At 38.5% G+C, this 25,217-nt stretch overlaps 1 protein-coding gene across 1 annotated transcript; it reads right to left on the reverse strand.

The window, feature by feature from the left end:
* Positions 1–10,135: 10,135 nt before the first annotated feature.
* adnpb (activity-dependent neuroprotector homeobox b) lies at positions 10,136–24,087 on the reverse strand. Its single transcript, XM_082144571.1, has 4 exons — positions 23,732–24,087; positions 20,729–20,844; positions 14,186–14,278; positions 10,136–14,077 (listed from the first exon to the last, which is right to left on the reverse strand). The coding sequence occupies exons 2-4, from the start codon at positions 20,834–20,836 to the stop codon at positions 11,264–11,266; spliced, it is 3,015 nt and encodes a 1,004-aa protein (XP_082000697.1). The 5' UTR covers positions 20,837–20,844; positions 23,732–24,087; the 3' UTR covers positions 10,136–11,263.
* Between the last annotated feature and the right edge of the window lie 1,130 nt (positions 24,088–25,217).

Here is a 25,217-nt window from a genome sequence, read left to right on the forward strand (position 1 = left end):
TCTGGTACAGGTTTTCTGATCGTACAATACGGTTAAAAGGAATCGTTCCCTGGCTAATGGGTTATTGGTCACGTGTACTAGATGGCCTTAATTATGAAGCTATATTTGAATGGGGATGTAGGGCAGGGATTACTCTGACATTGACTGAGTATAGAGGTAAATCATGAAGTGATATGTCCAGTCCAGCATCTGTGTCTGAATGTCATTGATCCAATAAATGAACACACTGGCAGTGGCGTATTTGTGTGAGCGTGACATTAAAGTCATTAATTGGCTGGTCAGTGAAAGCTGGTTTAAGCGATTCTGTCCCAGCACACATTGACTGAAGTGAGTCGGAGGAGTTCATTAATCAAATGGACATAATGGCGAAGGGAAATATGGGACATTCTGTGATGGCTGATATTTTGGAAAAGGTGAAATTTATTTTGAAAACGGGATTTTTTTTTGGCTTTATTGGGATTTCTATGAGCACTTAAAAAATAGGCACTATTTTTAGGCCTTTTGTGCTCAAAAGCTGTCTTATCTTCAGACAGAGGTCTCCAATTAGCCTGCTCTTTCCTCTTGGAGGCCATTGAAATCTAGTTTTCGGAGTACACACACACACACACACACAGTCGCACACGTATATTTTTGCTTGCACATCTGAAATAGGCGCTAGATGTGCCCTTATTCTCGCCAATCAAAACATCTATTTTTCTGTGAATGAAATCGCATACTCTCTTGAGTAGGTACTTGTTTTTAATAGATATTTACTTCATGACTGCTAAAAAAGTATGTTCCATATATATGAATGTGTGTAGCAGTTTGAATATAATCTGAGCGCACTACATTCTTACCAGCAATAATGTGTAATAATTGTGTCACTTTACTGCCATTTACAAATCCTCTCCCATGGCCTCATGGGATAGTAAAATGTCCATTGTATCCACACTTCAGAATCTCACCTGTGCTGTGAATTGAAACTTCTTTTGTCGCACGCTGTTTTTCACCTATAGTAGGGAAGTATACGATTTTTGGGGCAGCCTATGTTTCTGCATGCTGGTCACATCACATGACTTTGATTTGGCAAATAAAAGCTTTTTCAAATATTAATAAACAGTCAATTGGTTTTGTTCAAATACTTTAAATGAGACGTGAAGAAAAAAAGGGCAATGAGGACCACAAGTCTATTTCAAGATAAAAACAAATAGGCCTACATGTGCAACTTTACCAGGGCCACTTCTATCATAGATATTGAGAAGGATGCTCACCACCCACCCCAGAATAACTGAATTGATTACTGTACCTTCTGGAATTTCTCTGTTCCAGTTTCATCTCCTTATTAATCTGTATTATGAGAAGACACAGGTTGTATTAGAAAATGAATGTATCTAGACCCAGAGCAGTCTTTCCCCCAGATTTTAGAGGTCACTAATAAAATGAGATATACCCTGAAGAGAGAACGCATGAACTGGGTCAGAGTGGAGATTATTTCACTCACTAGGTGGTTCTTTTTAACTGTTTCATACATGCACTATTCAAGCAAATGATAATGTACATTCAGCCCCATACTAAGAAATACACCTGAAATCAATTTCTCACTGTTTCCCCCCACAACTGGAAAGATTGAAGTGTTAAAAATAGCACAGTGAATTGTCTTACCTCTCAGTCCCTGGCCGTCTGTCTCTTCGAAGATAAATTCAAACTCCAATACTTTAATTAAACTCCGACCGAGTAACATATTTAAAATAATAGAACAACAGGCTGATACTTTAGGCTACTTAAAATGATATCATAAAAAGGGAATGAAAAAATTTACACCCAGCAGGTGCATCAAAAAATAAACCTCGATTATGACATTATAAATTATATTATGTAAAATATTTTAAACCAGCCAAAGCTAGTTTTCTAATTAGTTCGTCTCACTGCATCGTCAGGGTGATTTTAGAAGCGTCTTCGCCAATTTTCTACGGAGTCCCTAAGGGGACACGGTGATGGAAAAGTAGCCTACGAGATGAAAAAAAAAAACATCTTTATTTTAAGTTTTTCCGCTAGCTTGCTAAACTTCTCGCAAAAGTGGACGTTCAAGGGTGTGATTTCACATGAAAACTATGAACTGATGATGAATGGACTTATTTTGCCTAATAAAAAGTTTTGCTGATGTGACCACGCCTTAATTTACCTTGATATAAAAAAAACAAGAGACGCGGTTATGACAGGTATGATGAAAGCAGTAAAAAAAATTATGAAAAGTTGTGTCCTTAATTTTATTATGTGGTGACCGTTATACAAAAGCAATTTAAGCACTTAAGGCACTTTATTGAGTAGCCTACATTGCTACAGATAAAGTGGCAGGGGTTGCTTAAAACACCCTTTAGATTTGCATTTGTTCATTTAGCAGTTGTATCGTAGGCTATTACAAATTAGGAATAGCCTATAACATGTAATTGATTTTAGATATTCACTAGCCTATATTCAATACAGCATGGCCTCAAGTGATGTGTGGAATATATAGGCTACATATTAGCTTATATATATAGCCTACAGCGGATAACTGGCCCCAACTGAGCCTGATTTCTCCCAAGGTTTTTTTCTCTATTCTGTCACCTGATGGAGTTTTGGTTCCTTGCCACTGTTGCCTTGCTAGTTGGGGACATTTAATATTCAACAATATTACTGATCTGCCTTACTTAAGGTGGACAATGACGCAATTTTCTTATAGAAACAAACTTTGTTGTATTATGTGAAGCTGCTTTGATGCAATATTGTAAAAAGCGCTATATAAATAAAGGTGACTTGACTTGACTACATAATATAGGCTATATTAAACATAGCTTATCCAGAAATTAATGTTAATTATTCACTGGCACCATCAGTCTCTTCCTCATATTATGCTACATTTGTCTGTAACAGGTTTCTGCGTGAAAACATTTCATTTGCACACGTCCCACTCAAGGTTTTTCCATTGTATCCAGTTTGGCTCATCAAATTTTTTGCAAGCAAAATCTCTAACCTTTACTGCTCTCTCTCTCTCTCTCTCTCTCTCTCTCTCTCTCTCTCTCTCTCTCTCTCTCTTCGTTGCTTTTGTGTGTTGTTTCCCTCAAACTATTCCGCTGACCTTGAGCTTTATTATCTAGAGAATAAAGACTCTGCTTCACTCTGCTGAAGAAGATCGCAGTCATGTTGAGGCAGTATGAGAGTGACTGATTGAAACTGGTTTCTATATTGACCAGATATGAGAGACCTATAAACAGAATCCTACTGTATATATATATATCACCACTGTTTATAATCAAGGCACTGTCCATGAAATGAATGTACATGCACAGTCTCTGCGGTTAAAAACCAATTTGTAAAATGAAAGATTAGATGAAGGAGGTGATATATGAACAAAGATGGAAACATATCACCACCTCCAAGTTACAGACAAATTTTGCATAATGAGCAAAAGCTGTGAATAGTGAATAATTTTAAAGAGAAAAAATTATCAATAATTCATGACTCAATAACTGAAGCCTATTTTTTTTTTTTTTTTGCATTGCATTGCTTCCATTTCAATCTTCTCCTCTCTGAATAAAATGCAATGAATAATCAATAGGCATGAATTGAAAAACTCTTTGAATTATTGATTTACCTTACAAATAGAAAAGTTCACTGATATCTTGCAGAGTATTTTTTATTTTATTTTTGACTGCAAAATGACAGCAAAGGGATTCTTTAAAGCATTTTGTCGATGACAGAGATAATATCAAATGTGGATGTAATCCTAGTAGGTGAAGCGGTAAACAGGCCATGTTTATAGTTCCGGCCATCAGGAACTCGGAGCGGGGCACAGATTGCTCTTGTGGCTAGGGACCAAAACAGGAGCAGAGTGGAGAACGTTCCGACTGTGCAATGGAAAGCCCCACTGACATCCCCCTTACATAAGCACTCCAGCCTCAGTGCTGGCCAACGGGACCTATAACACACCACTGGACGTCAGTACAGCCAGTGATCTTACAGAAGTGCTACATGTATCAATTAAAATCTTATACTGATATACCATGTATACAGCAGAAATGTTGGAGCAGAAAAGTAACTTTTTCTTACCTGTTGTGCATGTTGATGAATGAAACAATATTAAATGCGAGTCAGCAATTGCTCGTTTAGTAAGGACATGAGGCTGCCAACACATATTTCAACATCAGCTCTTTTATTTTAGTACCCTTCTTTCTTCCTATTTTCCCCTTTGCTTTAGTTTTCAGCCTTGCATTGCAAAAGCAGGATTTCATTGGCCCTGCACAACACCCTTTTTATAACACTGCCATCTAGTGATATAGACAACAACCTCATCCTGAATCTGACATTTTTACATCTGTCAGCAAGAGATTTAAAAAAAATTATCTTACATTTATTTTATTTTATTACAGTTTAATATTTCAGTGTTTAGTGATACAAATAACAATGAATCTGCAGGAAATGCTAAAAAAATCATCTAAATTCACAATACCATTTTATTTTATATGTATGTAGAATTTTAATAAAATAATTAAAAAGATAAATGGCAATTACTTAAATGTTATTTACAGAAAATAATATATTGTTCTAAAAAATAACTGGAAGGAAATGCTGAATATATAGGCTTAACCTACATTTACAATAACATTCATTTTATCTTTTTTTTTTATATATATAAAATTATATAGCCACTGACCACTGTAAATTACTTAAATGTTAATTACTGAAAACAATATTTACAAATAACAACAATGCAGTTCTCTGGGAAATATGTGTTTTAAAATGCAAAACCTCAATTTGAATAAATAAGCCTGGTGACATTTACTCTAGAATCTGGCACACGAATGTTGACTCATATTTGAAGAAGAAGCAGCTTTTATGAGATTTTATAACATACTTTTACACAGTTCTGAGCTAGAGCAACCTTTGAGCATGTCCTTGAATGTTTTGAGGAGTCAAAAGACCTCTTTGCATTCAGCAAAGCTTATGCAGTCTGTTTCCTTTCAAAGTATTTTTTAATGGTTAGTTGCCAGCTTTTTCCCTCACAGTAGTTCAGCCTTATAACCCAGTCCCTGACTCTCTTGCGTCTTACATTAGCCGTGCTCTGACCATGACCAAAAGACCTCACTTCTTCTTCTTCTTCTTCATTTTTTCAAATTTGAAACAACATGCTCCCCAAATAAATGTGCATGTTTTTCCAAGTAGAAGCCAGAGCTATATAAATGATAACCATTAATGCATTCAGTTTCTTCTGAAAATAAACAAACAGAAAACCCCCCCAAAAAATAAAACTATAAAAACACAACAGCCATGAAAATGTTAACGTATCAATAACAATACCTTTCAAGGAATAGTGTGTGGGTGACTTTGGTAAGGTTTTCATGAGGTCATCATAAGGTACAAAAAGACCAAAGTAAGTCATCCAACTAAACAAACACAAATCACTTAAACCAAAATTCCTAAAGTATATGCATGCACTCACCGGCCACTTAGGTACTTTAGGTTCACCTTGATGGTACCGAGTTGGACCCCCTTTTGCTTTCAGATAATTCTTCGGGACAACAAGATGCTGGAAACATTCCTTAGAGATTTTGGTCCATATTGACGTATTAACATCACGCAGTTGCTGCAAATTTGTCAGCTGCACATCCATGATGCAAGTCTCCAGTTCCAGCACATCCCAGACGTGTTCTATTGGATTGGGATCTGGCGACTGTGGAGGCCATTTGAGTGTAGTGACTCATTGACATGTTTAAGAAACCAGTTTGAGATGATTTGAGCTTTGTGCCATGGAGCAGAAGATGGATACACTGTGGTCATAAAGGGATGGATATGGTCAGCAACAATACTCGGGAAGGCTGTGGCATTTAAATGGGTACTAAGGGACTAAAAATATCCCTACACTATTACACCAGCAGCATCAGCCTGAACCATTGATGCAAGTCAGGATGGATCCATGCTCTCGTGTTGTTTACACCAAACCCTGACTCTTATCTGATCTCAATCTGAATGATTGACTGAAATCTGGACTCATCAGATCAGGCAACATTTTTCCAATCTCCTATTGTCCACTTCTATTGAGCCTGTGTGAATTAGCCTCAGTTTCCGGTTCTTAGCTGACAGGAGAGGCACCTGTGTGTTCTTCTGCTGCTGTAGTCCATCTGCTTCGAGGTTTGTCGTGTTGTGCGTTCAGATATGCTCTTCTGCAGACCTGAGTTGTAATGAGTGATCATTTGAGTTACTGTTGCCTTTCTATCAGCTCAAACCAGTCTGGCCTTCTCTTCTGACCTCTGGCATCAACAAGGCATTTTCGCCCACAGAACTGCTGCCCACTGGATATTTTCTGTTATTCTGCCCATTCCCTGCAAACCCTAGAGATGGTTGTGCATGAAAATCCCAGTAGATCAGCTCGTCTGGCACCAACCAGGTACAAAGTCACTTACCTTTCATTCTGATGCTCAGTTTGAACTTCAGCAGACAGTCTTGGCAATGTCTACATACCTAAATACAACTTTTTAAATGCATTTTGGCAAGGCAGGTAAAAATCTGAACAGTCCCATCAGTATCAGTACTGGTATCAGTGATACAGCCCTTCATTCATAGTGCTAAAAATATGCAATTATATATACTGTCTTTATGTTGTTTCTACATTATTCTGGAGATTCAATGTGGAAGTATTGCAACATTATATAAAAAACTTTATAATATTTAAATGTGAACATACTAAAACTATACTGACATATATTCAGACAAGTACTGTATAACTGTATAAAAAAAGATTGATTTTAATCAAAAGCTGGTAATTTGGTGATTTTGTTTTGTTTGATTATGAAGCAAAACATATTTGCTTCATAATGGTTTTATTGTGACAACATGACACATAATAGGTCACTGTGTGGTAAATTATTTTAAAATATTTCTATCTTCTTGACATTAATTACTTTTTTTTTGAATCCATCATATTGACTCCAGAGGCCTGGATTTTGAAGGTCTTGTTGAAGTGTTATTATATAGGCTACTATTACGAATTAGATTGTATGTTTTCAATTTAATTTTAGTAAAAATGTTTGTAATTGTTTTTTTTAAATATATTTCATTTTTTTTTACATTTTATATTTTTTTATTTAATTATTTATTTTCCAGTTTTCCATGACAACATTTCATATGAATTATATGAATTTTAAAATAGTTTTAGTTTAATTTTTGTCTTGTTTAAAGGTGACTTATTATGCCCCTTTTCACAAGATGTAATATAAATCTATGGTGTCCCCAGAATGTGTCAGCTCAAAATACCCCCCAGATCATTTATTATAGCTTGTCATATTTGCAAAAACACGCCGTTTTTGTGTGTGTCCCTTTAAATGCAAATGAGCTGCTGCTGTAATATTATAATAAGATCCCCTTCCTATGTCAGAAGGGGAGCGAAATCTGATTGGCTTATTTTTTGACATGCTTGCAGAGAAAGTTTTACCAAAACAAAGTGGGTTCTCACTTTTCACGTTTTCTGGGTTGGTAGATGCACTGGGGGCCCGATTATGGCACTTAACCTCGGAAAAGTCAGATTTTCATGATATGTCCCTTTTAAATGAACAACCACAACACTGGTCACTTGTGTTCATGTTCCTGTTAATATAAATTCATGACCATATACGTTGACATCACAGAATCCGCTTAAGTCGTGATGTAAGGAACACTGTTTCTGTATCCAAGCCTTTATACTCGTTTCACTTGAGAACACGATCTCAAGAGCTGTTTATGAACTCAGATTATTTACTACACATAAGCTATTAAACAATTAAGCTAAACACATAAGCTATTAAAAACGTATGGTGTACACTACAGTCCACGTGTTCATACACCAATATTTTAACAATTCATAAAAGATGAATCACTGTCCGCCCATCTGAGATACTAGTATGGAGATAAAGGTTAGGATCAGGATTTTTCGGTAACATTACATCACATCGTAAGTGTATATTAGCACCTTTTTTTTTTTGCTCGTTTTTGGGATATAGCGTTTGGACCCAGAAGCGGTGGCGTATGATGTCAGATAGCTCAAAAGAAACATCAGATTTCAAGCATGTGCAGCAGTGTTTCAGTACTGAAAGTCAGGACCTCTCCACCAGAAGTGGCAGAGCTCCTCTGTAACTGTAGGAGGCACTATAGAGTTTCCCCACAGACTTTCTCATGATCTTCTCTAGTCACTCGTGTTCCCCTCCCCCATTTTGATCATGCTCTGTGGACATGCACAGGCCTCCATCTGCCAGCCCGATAGGTCTCTTTTCAGTCGCTCTCCGCCAGTCCCCAACCCTTCCACATCCACATCCACTAACTAGAGCACACATGCTGCTCTCTTTCCCTCAGACTTGCATAGCAGAAAAAGGTAATTCTTTGAGAGTGACAGTGCACAGTCATAGCATCCCTCCATTTTGAACCCCCTACAATATATTATATTATTTTAATAGTCATGAGTTGTTTGACCTCCAGGTCACAATCAGTACAATCCATGACATACAGACTGCAATTGTCAAGATCTTGACAAAAAAATTATGAAATAAATGTTGTGATGTTATTTCCATCAAGAGGTGCATCAATTTATGGTCCAGATTTTGTATTGACAATGCAAGAGTCAAGCACTCTGCAAAGTCTACTCCAGCACATCCCAAATACTTTAAATGAATTTAAGGTCTGGACTCAGAAAGCAAATCCATGTGTGAAAATGATTCTTTATGCTCCCACCCAACCATTCTTTCACCGTTTGAGCCTGATGAATCTTGGCTTTGTCATCCTGGAATATGGCCATGATGTGTCTTCCTACATGGTTAAGAAATGAAAAGCTACACTCCATCAATTAGGGTTACAAGAACTGTTGCCAAACATATAACATGCTAGAAACTAAATAATCACTGCAATAATGATCCAATCATTGACTCATTGAATCAACATTTAGTTGCAATCTAATAAATTAAAAAATTAAAATGAGTGCATATAAACATACCTAGTGAGTTGAGGACAGTCTTAGGCATCTTGTGTGTGTAAAGTAAAAGCCTCTCTGTTTTTCAACCTATTCCCTCTTTCCATTTGTCATTAAAGGGATGGTTCGGAGTAATTTCAACCTAGGGTCCTTTGAACTATGACCTCGAGCCAAACACCCCAAACACCCAAAACTCACAAGTGTAAGGGAAAAGTGGAAAACTTTTCTGAAGTGTTGACAACTTAGTGTTAACTAATAATTGTTGCAAACTGGTACTACCAACAAAATATTTGTGCATTCCTGGAATTGGACGTCGGTACACTACATCCTTATGCATCGCTTTCTGCCAGGACTTTTACAGGCTTTTCCCAAATCACGGAAGTGACCTCGATGTCCAGGTCAGCGGTACAGCCATCAGGCAAATGCTATTTAAATAAACTCCTTATGTACTTACAAACTTTCCAATGCCTTATTTTATGAGTACAGAACCTATTTGTACAACTGTAGAAGTTTGGTACTATTCCGGACATTATTACAACCTTGGATCCATAAGCGCCTGCACTAAGCCATTCTGCTGATATCTCTAAATAAGCTTTAATAATGTTCGACCAAGGGAAAAAAAGGGTGTTTGGCTCGAGGTTGAAATTACTCTGAACTATCCCTTTAAAATACCCTTTTTAGCAATCCAGTATATATCCTACTTAGAAATGCTATATTACAGTGATAAAATAGGTTGTGAACGATATTTTATGTTGACTTATAAAGACGTATTAAGCAAAAGTTATTCTTAGATAAGTGAACACATGCAACCTATGCTTTAAAAAAAAAAAAAAAAAAAAAGGATGTAATTAAATCTCCATTACTGTATTTTTAGTCCAGAAAGTCTCAAGTTCTAATAACTAAAATATGCAACTCCCTTACAAACTCTGTGCCCAAGCAAATGAAGAAAAGCGAGATCAGAGAATTGGGTTATGAAGTGTTATGGGTTGAGGTTAAGAACAGTGTTACTCAAATGATCAGGCCAACCTACACAACTGTTTAGAGAGAATATTGAATATTATACATCATACTTTCAATTAGTTCACAAAAAATTAACCCTGAAATGTGTAGTTTGCAGCAGTCCGACCCAGCAAAACAGGTCAAAGGGAAGTAGAAAAAGAAAAAGATGATAGAGACTGACCAGGGTTAGAAGCATTGTGAGATGGACAATACAGCACTTTATTGTTCAGAAATGCTTGCAGTGACAAAGAAAAATAGAATAAAGGGGATAAACAAAAGAAAAACAACATAAACTGAAGGTTACAAATTTTAAACATACAGAAAGTTAGACTGAACAGAGATGCTCATTCTGGACCCCAGGTCACAACAGAGTCCAGCTGGAAGAAATTAAAAAAGAAAAGTGTAACTGCTATAAAAAGAAAAATATAGCAGTCAGCGGAGGCTGAACCAAACACAGGCTAGTCTACTTAGCACAATGCTACAGTGGTCAATTTAAATGCCAAATACTCTTACGTTAGGGCAGATGTGGATATATGGAAAGCTGCTCTGGAAGCAAAACACAAGTTACAGGATGGTGAATATATTTATAAAAAATTATGCTTCAATTATAAACAGGCAAAACAAAAGCAAGGGATTAGGTTCTTTTATTTTGCATTATTTATACTTGGATATTTTTTTTTTTTTTTTTTACAAAATGCTATACTTTTGTTAATAAAAGTAAACGGGAAAAACAGCCACCGAAGCCACATCCATTGTCTATGTGAACCAATGTAGAGCATATAAACGTTAAGTGTGAGCACAAAAAGTATAGCAAATCTTTTTTTTTTTTATCATTGAGTACACCTACACATCTCCTTAGACATATCTAAAAGACTGTACAAATATACACTACCAATGCTATAGGATAACATAAAATGTAATAATACCTGTTGGTTCTAATAATCACTCCTTTAGCCACAATAGCGGCTGAATGAACATGAACAAGTATGGTTATGTTTCTGGGTGTTAAAGAAACAAACTGAAGGCAAATCATGTATTGTTTGGTGAATGTTGAGTGTTTTCTTTGCCTATCCTGAGGAGGTCAACCCCAGCTTCCCAATCAAACAATTTGCATTCATCTTCATACTTCAAACTGTAAAACATGACTTTTTTTGCCTTTCTCAAATGGCTTTAGGTGTTGAGGGAAAAGCAGATCCTTATAGCTACCATCTGTAAGGTAACCAAGGTCCAGATTCAGAAGTTCAATGAGGCAGCATTGTTGGTGTACATCAAAGTACTGCAAAAGTATACATGTGCATTAACCCTGTCCAGAAATCAGACCTGTTGCTTGGTTAATTGAGTCTCTGATTGTTCAAGCTTGTTTGTGATACCTGACTGACATTCGCCCTTTCGTTGCCTTGTTTCATTTAAAAAGTCTTTCGACCCATAGCCGTTTTCGCTGTGGGCATCCTCCTGGATGTCAGAGTCACTGCCATCCCCTTTATCATTTGTCTCTGGTTCCTCACTAAGCGACTGTGCATTTAGACTAGCATTTTGCGCATTCACCTCATTATCGCTGTCCGAGTCGACAGCAATTGGTTCAGAATTGGCAAGTGCTTCAGGTTTTAAGGTGCTCTTCATTGAATCATTGCAGTTGCTCCCTATGATGGCCTTTTGACCATTTGAGTAAAGCGAGGCTTTGGCGGAACCCCTTGTTAGCGTCCCATGCTTCTGCTGCAGGTCACCATTGGTTGTAGCTCTTTGCCGAAAGCGAATGGCATTTGCAGATCGGCCTATGCGATACTTAGTAGTTCGTCTTTTATGGTCATGTTTATGGTTCTCGAAATAGCATTTTGAGTCAAAGTTAATGGGCTGATTCAAATCTACAATGTCTTGCATTTTAAATCCCAGCAGGACTCGAGTGTTTAATGTTTCACAATTCAGCATGCATCTTCTCCTTCGATTTGAGAAGTGACTCGCAATGTCAGATTTCCAAAGCCAGAGACTTGACGCAAGCTTCTCCACCTCTTGGCGAGTGGGGTAAGGCTGCCTGTTGAAGTACTGAGTGAGGAAAGCTTTTCGTGTCTCGTAGGACTCATTCTCGTAACCCTTCGGGTCCAAGGCAAAGACTACAGGGTCGTCTTGTTTGTCAGTTGAAAGTGGTGGGCTATGACCAGTCTGGTCATCGGTTCCGGATTTTCTCCTCTTTGGCTCAGTTTGGTCTAAATTTGCTAAACCTGCCCGCTTAAGACCAGCCCCCTGGGCCTGTGCAACTCTCGCAGAAGGAGCAGGCCGGCCGTTCTGAGTTTTGCTGACACCCCGGCAGTGCACTAGATGTAAAGTGATAGTGGAAGCAGTCATGTTACTAGTGTAGACGCCAAGGCAATGGATACACTTGTAAGTCAACTTTTTCTCCACAGGATGAACCGTTTGTATAACTTGATGGCGGTCACGCAAGTGGTGAGCTAGAGAATCTGAGATGGGCCCCTTAAGAATCGAGAAGCAAAGAGGACAAAGTGTTTTGCCTACATCCTTCTTATAAGGTACAGCCGCTTGAGGTGTAGCCTTAGCTGGGATGGCGTCTGAGGCATCTGAGGGTATCTTTGGGACTTGTGTGGTAACCTGTTTGTTCCCCTGCAATGATGGTGGTAATGCGTTGTTTTGGGCATGGAATGCCACAGATTCTTCTGGGGCATCCCGCATGTTATAAGTGGTGACGATCAGCTGGACATTCTTGGGATTTCCCTGCTGAAGCGTGAGGTCAAAAGTAAGTGGGGAGTCTGTCCGTGGCCCGACGGATTCGTTGGGATGTACCCCTCGCATGTGCGTCACCATTTTTTCCACATCATTGAATGTGGCCCTGCAGTGCGGGCAAGATAAGCCATGTATCAACATGTGGTTAAGAAGCGTGTCGCTGGGTAAGTAACGGTTACAGTATAAGCATTTACTGGTGAAGTTGTGAATTTTCATGATGTAGTTGGCCACCGCCGGAACCTTTTCTGCTTTGTGCTCCTTTTCAAAATGAGAACTATACACGTTTTCTGGAAAGAGCTCATTGCAGATGGTGCAGATCTTCCATTTCTGAGTGTAAGATGTGCCGATGACAGAGTTGCCTTTCTTGGAGGTAACAGATGACACCGTAGTAGCTGCTGCCTGAACTCGAGAGTTCAGTTGAGGGATCTTTAGTATGGAAGTGGATGCAGATGCAGAAACCGAACTGCGGAGACTAGCAGAAAGCTGTGGTTTGCTTATTTGAGACTGCTGTGGGATTGAGAGCTGAACCTGTTGTCCTCCGATGGTCAAGGATTGTGTAGTCCCTGGCTTCAGACCAAATGCCCCCTGTTTCAGGTGAACACCTGACAGGAGACCACTTGAGTTCAAGCTTCCTTTAGGAATGACAATTCGGCTCAGCTGCTGAGTGGATAAAGGCCGTACCCCAGTCACTACTGTACCCTTTGGCATTACACCAATGAGGCCCTTATCACCCTGAGCTTTAGGGGACACCATAATCACAGGCTTCGCCCGAGGTACCACTACATTGGTGTGTCCAATCATGGCAGTAACTTGATAACCAATGCGCTCATGGTCCTCAATGACATGCTGCACGAGGGCTTCATAGGTACGGGGTACAAAGAGGCACCGTTTGCAGTGGATGGCTGTGCTCGTACTGTTGGCACCACCAGAATCAGCATGGCTCCCTGTACCAGAGCCTGCTGTTGTCCCATTGGGTGGTGTTATCTTCTCACCAGGCCTCACCAAGTACGGTGCCGCTACGTGTTGAAAATGTTCCCGGTAGATATGTCTTCGCACCACATTATATAGTGGGTCTCTGTAAGTGCATTTCTTACAATAGTACACTGCTTGCTCTATATTATCACGTGTCTTATCCAGTCGAGCACCATCTTTCAAACCAACCCCTGCTCCCTGAGGTCCTCCAACATTCTGGCGCACCACATTGGGCATATGAAACAGTCTAATGTGTGTCTCCAAAGTCTTTTTGTTCCCATTGTAAGTGCAATAGGGACAGTTCAGGAGAATGCGGTTTTCAAAGTCCTCACTGTGCACATTACGAAAGTGACTCTTGTAGGCAGAGAAAAACTTGGAGGAGAATGTACATCCTGAACAACAGAAAGGCTTTGAGCGGTAGTCCTAAGAAGACAGAAGACAAATGGGTAAGGAAAAATGTAGATGTGCTCAAAAACAAACAGACAAAATATTATTTTCCTTTCTTTAAGTAACACTTAAGATACTACTCACTTGTGATTTGGTCATTGAGGGATCCCACATACACACATCGTCCCATGCAGTGTTTTTAATGTAGAACTCATTGGGAACAAAGTCCTTATAGTCCTGTATGGGAAAAATAAAGAGTGAAAAACACTTTATATGGTTGTCTCAATACAATAAAGATTAAGACCATATCAAGTATTTTAGAAGAACTGTATCATATACTTTTGTACATGTACTTCAGTGCAAAAGAGAGAAAGGTGTAGAAACAAAAATACTGAGAAAAAAATAAATCAGACACTGCAAATCAAGTACAGTAAGTAGTGTTAGAACCGGTTCATATGTAGGACTGGGTGATAAAGCTAAACAATTATTTTAGACTTGATTAAAAGAGGATGCATTCGCAAATAGCCAAAAAGAATAAGGAATTATCAAACTGCATTCCACAATATTGCTTAATTTTTATCATGTTTTGTCTACATAATATTGGAAAAGATGGAAATCAAATATTCAAGCTGTTTATTCATTTTTCTACCTCAGAACGAAAAACGAAAAATCAAGCTGAATTCTTGTTTTTTTGGAAAAAATGAAAAAATGAAATGAACTTCTCATTTTTCTACTTTCAATATTAAATAAAAGACGACTGAACGAATGATACACGGATTCTAAATCCTATTAAATAAAAGATACAATATGATAGAGCAATAGAATGAAGAGTGAAAGTAACAGAAGCTCATACAATGCATTTTAGCAGGCTCAATTAAGCATGAAAATAACTGAAGGAAATATTTATTTGATGAACAAATTAAGCCAACTAATATGATTTATATTATTTTGGTTTCTCTACCAATATATTTAAAAATGACAAATTCAGTGAAGGTATCGGTTATACGGTATCGGCGAGTACCAAAAATGAAAGTATCGGTATCGGACTCGATCTGGAAAAAGTGCTATTGGTGCATCCCTAATAACAATATAATATGTAACGATAAAGTATACAGTGGCTTCATAAATTAATTAAAAACATAAAAAAGCAAAACACACCTGATGCATATTCCTTGTTCTTTATTTTCTAGAAGTAGAGTTTGAGAACCTTGCTCTATTTTTTTGTAATTTATTAAGAGAAAGTACACCGCAATCTTACTCTGACGAAAGGGACTTGAACACACCTGCCGTCGTAAACACGACTTACCACCTAGTAAATACGAACTTCCCAGGAGGACTTAAATGCACCATAACAGCAGACATAGTAATTATATCAGGCAACAAAAGTACTGAATTTTTTAAAAACAAGGCAGGCAGCTTTTCTGTCAATCTCAAATCTAAAAAAATATATATATACAGTGAGGAAAATAAGTATTTGAACACCCTGCTATTTTGCAAGTTCTCCCACTTGGAAATCATGGAGGGGTTTGAAATTGTCATCGTAGGTGCATGTCCACTGTGAGAGACATAATCTAAAAAAAAAAATCCAGAAATCACAATATATGATTTTTTAACTATTTGTATGATACAGCTGCAAATAAGTATTTGAACACCTGTCTATCAGCTAGAATTCTGACCCTCAAAGACCTGTTAGTCTGCCTTTAAAATGTCCACCTCCACTCCATTTATTATTATGCTAAATTAGATGCACCTGTTTGAGGTCGTTAGCTGCATAAAGACACCTGTCCACCCCATACAATCAGTAAGAATCCAACTACTAACATGGCCAAGACCAAAGAGCTGTCCAAAGACACTAGAGACAAAATTGTACACCTCCACAAGGCTGGAAAGGGCTACGGGGAAATTGCCAAGCAGCTTGGTGAAAAAAGGTCCACTGTTGGAGCAATCATTAGAAAATGGAAGAAGCTAAACATGACTGTCAATCTCCCTCGGACTGGGGCTCCATGCAAGATCTCACCTCGTGGGGTCTCAATGATCCTAAGAAAGGTGAGAAATCAGCCCAGAACTACACGGGAGGAGCTGGTCAATGACCTGAAAAGAGCTGGGACCACCGTTTCCAAGGTTACTGTTGGTAATACACTAAGACGTCATGGTTTGAAATCATGCATGGCACGGAAGGTTCCCCTGCTTAAACCAGCACATGTCAAGGCCCGTCTTAAGTTTGCCAATGACCATTTGGATGATCCAGAGGAGTCATGGGAGAAAGTCATGTGGTCAGATGAGACCAAAATAGAACTTTTTGGTCATAATTCCACTAACCGTGTTAGGAGGAAGAAGAATGATGAGTACCATCCCAAGAACACCATCCCTACTGTGAAGCATGGGGGTGGTAGCATCATGCTTTGGGGGTGTTTTTCTGCACATGGGACAGGGCGACTGCACTGTATTAAGGAGAGGATGACCGGGGCCATGTATTGCGAGATTTTGGGGAACAACCTCCTTCCCTCAGTTAGAGCATTGAAGATGGGTCGAGGCTGGGTCTTCCAACATGACAATGACCCGAAGCACACAGCCAGGATAACCAAGGAGTGGCTCTGTAAGAAGCATATCAAGGTTCTGGCGTGGCCTAGCCAGTCTCCAGACCTAAACCCAATAGAGAATCTTTGGAGGGAGCTCAAACTCCGTGTTTCTCAGCGACAGCCCAGAAACCTGACTGATCTAGAGAAGATCTGTGTGGAGGAGTGGGCCAAAATCCCTCCTGCAGTGTGTGCAAACCTGGTGAAAAACTACAGGAAACGTTTGACCTCTGTAATTGCAAACAAAGGCTACTGTACCAAATATTAACATTGATTTTCTCAGGTGTTCAAATACTTATTTGCAGCTGTATCATACAAATAAATAGTTTAAAAATCATACATTGTGATTTCTGGATTTTTGTTTTTAGATTATGTCTCTCACAGTGGACATGCACCTACGATGACAATTTCAGACCCCTCCATGATTTCTAAGTGGGAGAACTTATATATATATATATATATAGCGATATGAAAACAATTTCACCAGATGATTTGAATAGCTCTATTGGTAAAGAATGAATCATTCTAGAATGATTGGGGTGATTTTGTAGGAATGTGCAATTATTTTTATTATCAAAATATTAAACAAATTACAAGCATAGACAAATACAACAAAACAAAGACAAATAAAATAAGCAGTGCTTTGTTTTTCAGGTAAATCTAACTGTATTCCGGTACATTGAAAAATCAAATGTAAAATAACACTGCATAGCCTTCACTTTATAAATTAAATATAATTAATTAACACAATATATATTTGTTAAAGCTACAATAGTGATTTTCATAACCGACTATGTTTACGAGGACACTTTCCGAGACAGGCATTTTGACTTAATTTTTCGTGCACATGTCCGTTCAAACTCAAATTTAGAGAAAGAGAACTGAATTCGGTGTTCACGTGCTGTCTGCACGGCTCTGTTTGCGCGCACAGAAAACACTGCGTGAGTTCCAGTGTTTTTGCACTTGATGTTTAAACTGACAGGACTTAAAAACACATGCAAATGATAAACGTTCACTCTATGATGGTTAAACTTTGCAATTAATCAAACAGGAACCGATCAACTATGATCCCTATACTTGACATCGCACATCGAGTGTATATAGCCTATATCGTGCAGCCCAACCATGTACCGTGCCCTGGCGTGATTGTGATTGATAAGGTGAAAATTAGACCTGTTATAAAGCTAAATGTACTCAAATTATTTTATTTTATTGAAAATTTACACTGTCCAATTAGTTATAGTTGGTACTGCGTACCACGCCCCAGCCCAACTAAACTACTAGTCAAATGAACCAGACTTTGGGGGTCAAACGTGCTCGAGCACGGCTCAGATCGCCTAGTGTGAGTACACCCTTGATCGGTAGTCACTAAATTTGGCCGATCTCACAAAACGATCGCAATTTAAAAACTGTAAAATGTCGCCACCCACGCACATGTAAACAGTATACAGATTACAGACCATTGCGCAACATTCTGCTTTTTAACTTCGCCAAACATTCGTAAACCATAGTAAAACCACACATTGTTATTTAGAGCAGGTTATCTTGAGTCAAATGAGCCCATCTACAACATGACATGTTGTGGAGATCTTAAGAAAATCACCACATAGTGATATAATGTTTTCCAACATCATTTGAAAGTTAAATCTCGGGTATGATGGGTAGGGGCAATGTGTATAGACCATTTGGACACTGTTTTATAGCTGGAGCGCACTCGGATTGATCGATCAGATTGACAGGTCTTGATTTACCATGCGCCATAGAACAGGAGCGCACAGCTGAAACAGTGCTGGAAGATCACTCATCAACCAGGATCTTATTACTTGTTACTTATGATCAGGGCCGGCGCGTGCACTTCTGCCGCTCTAGGCGAAAAACATTTGTGCCGCCCCTAGGGCTGGTCCGAATACCATTTTTTGAGCTTCGAAGCTGCGGTAGTAATGAACATCGAATATTCGAAGCTTCGGAGAGAGGGGGCTGAACATATTCTTCTCTCTAATGAAGGCAGGAATCTCTATGTGTCTAGGCTATATGTACGTTTGCATTTTGATTATTTCGAGAACCGTTCATCCAATCGACTTCACAAGGGAGTGCAGTGTAGCATTTGGTGGTGCAATATAGATGGACACGCGAGACACGACACGTTCAGAATTAATAAACTTTTAGTAAACTACAGAACACCGCGAGCGGCGCACCTCAAGCGGGCAGGGCTTATATACTTGACGCACGCTGCACTAGCAATATAAAACGCACACACACATGTCTGTTAAATTAAGCAATACTTTAAGGTAGTCTATATTTTTCTGACTAACAAATTACTGACACAGTAAAGGGTAGATTTAAATTAAGAAAAACAAAATTTCAATAAAGAAAAACAAAATTTCAATAAAGAAAAAAACTAAATGTAAAATTTAAATAAAGAAAAAAAACATTTAAATAAAGAAAAAACAAAATTCAAAATTTAAATAAAGAAAAAACGAAATTTACATAAAGAAAAACGAAATTAAGTTAAATTAAAATCGAGATTAATTTAGATTGATAATAATGGGTAAAAAGGCTAATAGCCTATATTTTGTTTCTATTGTTATATTTTCCACAATGTCAAAGCAACGCAGCTTAACCCAAAACACAAGCTCAGGCATGCACTTCTGTCCATACAAACTCCGCTGTTCTGCGCTCTAGCCAGAGAACACTCCCGTTGCAGGAACACTTTAGGCCAAGAGGAAGCAAATATATACATATAGCCTACTATATGCGTAGGTGGATGTGATCGGGGATTTTGTCTGTGTAACATTTAAAGCCACTTAAATTAACGAAATGACTCAAATAAAGATTCGTTCATTTTTATGAACGAGATCGAACAAGAGAGTCAGTAAAATTATCCGAACTTCCCATCACTCAGTCATGAGTCAGAGAGCAGGGGGCGGGGCGGCGCAGCGGTAGCTCAGCAAATCATATAGCCTATTTTGTGAATTGTTCATTCCCGATTGGCACACATTTTGCCGCCCTTACAAAAGTGCCGCTCTAGGCAATTGCCTAGTTCGCCTATATGGACGCGCCGGCCCTGCTTATGATTAAAAAATGTTAAAATGTTAAATGTTACTTATTCTTTTTTTTTTTTTTTTTGTTACTTATTCTATGTAATTATAAATATTTGTATGCTTTATTGTGGCGTTGACACATGTAAGTAGTTCTTATGTTCAGTAAAATACTCAGATCACTTGTTTGGAGACTAGAGGTTTTTAAACTTTTTATAAAAAGGCTATCTTGGTTCCAAATGCCATAACTTTTGATTGCTTTAACATATCAACACAAAATTTGACCCACATGTAGTTGACATGATTGTGAACAAGCCCAAAACTAATTATATGACTTGTCATACTTTCTAATAGTCATCATGTCAAGCATGAATAATAACATAAATCAATAAATTACATGGCATTTTCAGGTGTTTTCTTAGCAGTGTTGTAAAATAAGAAGAACCTCCAAACATGATCAAAATCTATTTTCTTCAAAATTTGAAAGGTTTTCTATCAAATGAGACCATGTACTTGACAATACCTAAATATCACTTACTTGGCACCACTGCAAATTTTTCTATGTATTGTAATCATTATGTTCACAACTTACAATAATTACTTTAACAAGCTCATTGTTTCTTCCTTAAATTAATAATGATGTTACCTAACTGCATGATTTGTATCATCTTAGACCTATACATTTACAAAATATGGACATTACTTGGACACAGTGACCTCTGATAACAGATCACTCTAAATTGTAATGTAGAAACAATATGCTTTGAAACAATATGTATTATGAAAAACAATATACAAACAAATGTGAACTGAACTGAATTGAACTTTTATAAAGTTTGAATAATCGGGATTGGCCGATCATGATGACAAGAAATCAGTAGTCGGTATCGGCTGCAAAAATCCGGATCGGAGCATCCCTAGTAAAAAATAGTACCACTGTGACACAGAATGTAAAATGGAAACACAAAATGTGTGTTCTGTCTTAAGGTGAATCATATGGTCCATGATAGAGAGTATGTTGTACTTCCTTGCCTATGTAGACATTTAACAAGTCAAACATCAAATTTACTTACATCAATGTGCTCCCTGCAAAAGTCCAAGCCAATGTCACCCAGCACTTTTTTCACATTTTTCCTAGCTCTCCTTAGACTGCTGAGGTTGTTCACTGGGAGTTGAAACATTCTGTCACCTGAAATAAATCACATTATTACCATCACAAATGAGTACACAATTTGTTTTGTTTGAATGATATCAGAGAACAATACATTTTTTTAAATCATTGATTGGTTAGCCTATATCAATTATGTCAATATCTCACTGTGACACTATCAATCTGACCATCAATACTGTACCCTAATCCAGACCATAAACACAAGCTTCATATCAGAGAAATGCTCAAAAGGAGAGAAAAAGGTCTAAAGCACAACAAATGAGTCAGTTTCTTTCTCTAAGTCCTCATCACAGCCTGGGAAAATGAACTTGCTAATCACAAAACGCAAAAAGCGAACTTACTTTTGACACCATACAATATCGCTTATTGTACAACAGTGTTTTCCAACTTTTAATGTCTTATGACTTCACTGACTCCACCACCAACAAATTTAAACATGAATGACATTCAGATGAGACATTTCACCATTGGAAACTAATTTACAGCGAGATACAATAGAGAGAAAATACAAGGGCTGCCCCCTAATAGCATATCATAGCAGGTAGCCCAGAGTTTCTACCCTCTAGTTGGGATGCTACTTTTAAAAGATGGACTGAGAAGGGCCTTACCATGATTGATCAGCTTTTTGCTGCTCAAAAAACATTTCTTATTATCCATGTTGAAAACAGTTGTGCTACTTAATATTTTTTGTGGAAACCATGACACTTTATTTTTCTTTTGTCAAATCAACTTAGATAATTTATGTGGTTCAGATAACACTTTTTTTTTTTTTTTTTTATGAACTTCAAATTAAGGCAACCAGGTTACTTTTTATTTATTTATTATTAAAACCCCAAAAATGTTTAAAGGAAATCACACTATCAATACTTGCAAAAAGTATAAAAAATATATTTATTAGCAACGTTTCGGTCTCATAACCTTCATCAGGCATTTACCAACTTAAATGATTTACCTTATTTTAAGATAAACCGACAATCATTTTTTACAGTGTACATATTTTACATAATGTTTAATATCTGTTTTACATGTAATGATAACAAAGCAAAATTGAAATCCTTCATGAAGTAATGATGAAGTAAAATTGCTTCAGTACATGATGTCTATGTACTCCTGGTTGGGATGGCAGTGGCACCGTTTCAAAATATGATGGCACAACTGAAAAACACAAACACATCCAACAAATCTGTGGCCAACATTCTACAGCATTAGCACTGCAGATCTGCGCTCTACCAAATATATCATAAATGAATAAATAAACATGCACAACAGCAACGCTAAATAACTGCCCACTGCAGCCTTCAGAAATGAGGTCAAAGATCACCTAAGGTCAAAGGTCATGAACCTATCTGACCTGTCTTCATGGAAACCCTGCATCAGCTGTTGGCCTCACTGATGACAAGCATCACACAGTACACCCTGCTTGAACAAAGAGCAGCAGTTTCACTTCGGCACTGAATGGGGGCTCTCTTTGGTTAGGCGTTCTCATCTCCTCGCGGACTTTCTCCCATCCTTTGTAGATGGCGCTAGAGAACAGCTCTTCCTCCATGTTATATAAGCCTCTCCCTGTTCTGCCTGCCCTTTTTCCACTCCCTTTTTTGTGCAGGCTTCTGCATTACAACCCTGGAATGGCGCCTCCTGTTGAGGCAACAGCAGAGGCCAGTGCATGGGAAGCCATTTCTGCAGTGTGGAGGTTATTTGATGATCCCCTAGAATACAGATGACTTGGTATATATACACAGCAAAACTCAACTTATAAAACTGAAAATTAAAATATATGTGATCTGTCACGTTGTAATTATCTTATGGTCGTCCATATCCAAAAACATGAACCCTGTGTTAATGAGAAAAACATAATGCTGTCAAATACATTCAGCATCATCTGTTCATCAAAGGCCCAACACCACAGATACAGTTGCCAAAGTAAAAGTGAATATATATATAAATCCAAGCATCGCTATTTGCTAAATGACATCTATTCTACAACTACCAAGGATGGTAAATACTAAAGTAAAGTCCACACTGACAATTCATAGACCAACCATCAACTGCATAGAGGAAAAACAAATACACAAGTAAATGACAACACACTGACGAGGAGAACAACTGACCAATTAGAGTCCAATAACAGTCACACGTTGAACTGTTTGGTTTGTTGACATGTCAAACGCCATCAAATCCAGTAAGCGCCAACTTTGGTTCGTTATTAGTAAAACTGCGACAGTTCACCAATATATAATAATAATCATATTCAAATAATTTATTCATCCTCATGTTGTTCCAAAAACACGACTTTCTTTTCTTCTGTGAAACACAAAGGGAGCTGTCAGGCAGAATGACAGCCTCAGTCACCATTCAGTGCATCTTTTCCCATGTAATAAACCTGAACGGTGACTGAGGCTGTCGTTCTGACTAACATAACATCTAATATTTCATTTAGTATATCAAAGAAAATGGATTTAGAACAACATGGGGTCGAATAAACGATGACATAATTGGTTTTATTTTTTTGGTGAAGGTCCCTTTAAGAATTGATTCGGTGCAGCGCGAGCTATTCGTGATGAGTTAGCCTAACTGTCATAGCAAACGGATTTTTAATAGTGAAACTGGAGTGAGTGAGTCTGATTTAGGGTCTGTGTAATTGATATAACCCCCGTTCGGCTACCAGACCCTCAGGTACAGTTACAACGGTAAGAACATATACAAACTTTATTTTTAATTCATGACCTGACAGAACTGCTCAACAACTGTATGGCACAATCAATTAGCTACATTTTCCACCTGAGGGTCGGGTTTAACGTTACTCCCTCCAGCTTTCCTCCGGGTCTTAGAAGCGAATTAGCAGGTCTCTTAGTTGATTCGGATTCGGTTTCTTTTTCCCCAAACAAACAACGATGAGAGAGTTTACCTGGCCCGTGCTCCCGCAAGCTGCAGCCCGTAATGTCACTTTCCCGCCTCCCGAGTTGAGCGCCTCGTCCTCCGCTTCACTGGCGGACACACCACGCCGAAAGAGGGAGCTCGACTCCTGTCACGGGCCGACCCAGAGCTGTCTGTTTGCCGAGAATGAGCTGCTGCAACTCATCTAGCACTGCCTGTGCTTGTCTACGGTGGTCCTGGAAGAAGAAGGAACGTGAACCGCCGAGCGCGTGCTGCGTTTACGATGATGCACAGTACACAAGACGCGCGAGAACGGTATAATTGACAGCAATTAACGTAATCCCCCATCCACTTAAACAATACGACCCGGTCCAGTACCTATACTATCCAAAATGGCGTGTGAAAAAGGGCGGAAGTGACATGTGTGTTTGATTAGCATAAAAAAGCATTGTGCCGACGGAGAGGCGTTGGGTGTGGGATTATGAGGTGAGAGGTGTCAGACGACCACCAATCCAATATTAACCCTGTACCTTAGCTTACCTGAAATGCACAAGTGTGTCTGTGCTTGCATATAGCCTTTTATTAAATGCTCACGAAATTGGTGTAAACAGCCCCAGGGTGCCGTTACATGGAATGAACCCATAGGGGGCGCCATCGGCTGAAACTTGATTGGGTAGAGGTGTATGCGTCAATTCTGCATCTGGTATCTACCCCCGCAGAGAGTCGGATGTATACAGTGCCTCAGTACTCAGCCAGCATCGGAGCATCATGAGTTCGGGTGGTGGCGCTGTACCGCGCTCATGCGCAACTCACCGGGACTACTTCTGCATGTCAAGTGCTGGGGTTGCAGACTGAGCCATGGTGATTCCCCCACCCTCTGGGCCTTGAGCTCTAGAGTTATACCCCCGTGGTGGTGGCAGCAGAAAGCTCATCCAGAGCAATTCCTTACATTACACAAGTTTGGGGTGTCATTTGGGACTGAACACTCTAAACCCAGATGGGAGAAAATCATTCTTTTTGGATGGGTCATATGATAGTGTAGACACTTACACTAGATTGATGGCAGTATCTCATCATAGGATGTAGCCTATGGTTTTGACACTGTGACATTGACTCGTGTGTGAAATTCAGTGCATAATACAGCCTTATTTTCCAATTTGATTAGAAAGCCATGTAAGTTAAAAGTATTGTACAAATATTATACATCCAGATGATATGTCCAAATACATTGCATAAGCAAAATAATTTTGCAACATTAAATGTTTATTTCAGGAAATGCATCTTTATAGACACTCATAAAAGTACAACAGTCGTTCTGAAGGGTTTTCCCAGGCTTTTAAAAAAAACAAAAACATAAATGTTCCAAAAGGCTATTTTCAGAGCAATGCAATAGAAGCAGTATTTTGGGTACACCAAAGAACCTTTAGTGAACAGGTCTTAAAATAAAATAAAAATCTGTGAAGAACAATTTACAGGGCTCCAAACTAACTTTTTTTTCTAAGAGCACTGTGGCCCCT

This window comes from Leuciscus leuciscus (genome assembly GCF_965113295.1).
Source record: "Leuciscus leuciscus genome assembly, chromosome: 18".
Classification (NCBI taxonomy): Eukaryota; Metazoa; Chordata; class Actinopteri; order Cypriniformes; family Leuciscidae; genus Leuciscus; species Leuciscus leuciscus.

Coding starts and splice junctions, on each gene's coding strand:
- adnpb (XM_082144571.1), bottom strand. CDS start 20,836: ATGTTTCAACTCCCAGTGAACAACCTCAGCAGTCTAAGGAGAGCTAGG. Junction 14,279..20,728: donor TTTGCAGGGAGCACATTGAT/GTAAGTAAATTT, acceptor TTTCCCATACAG/GACTATAAGGACTTTGTTCC. Junction 14,078..14,185: donor CCTCAATGACCAAATCACAA/GTGAGTAGTATC, acceptor CTGTCTTCTTAG/GACTACCGCTCAAAGCCTTT.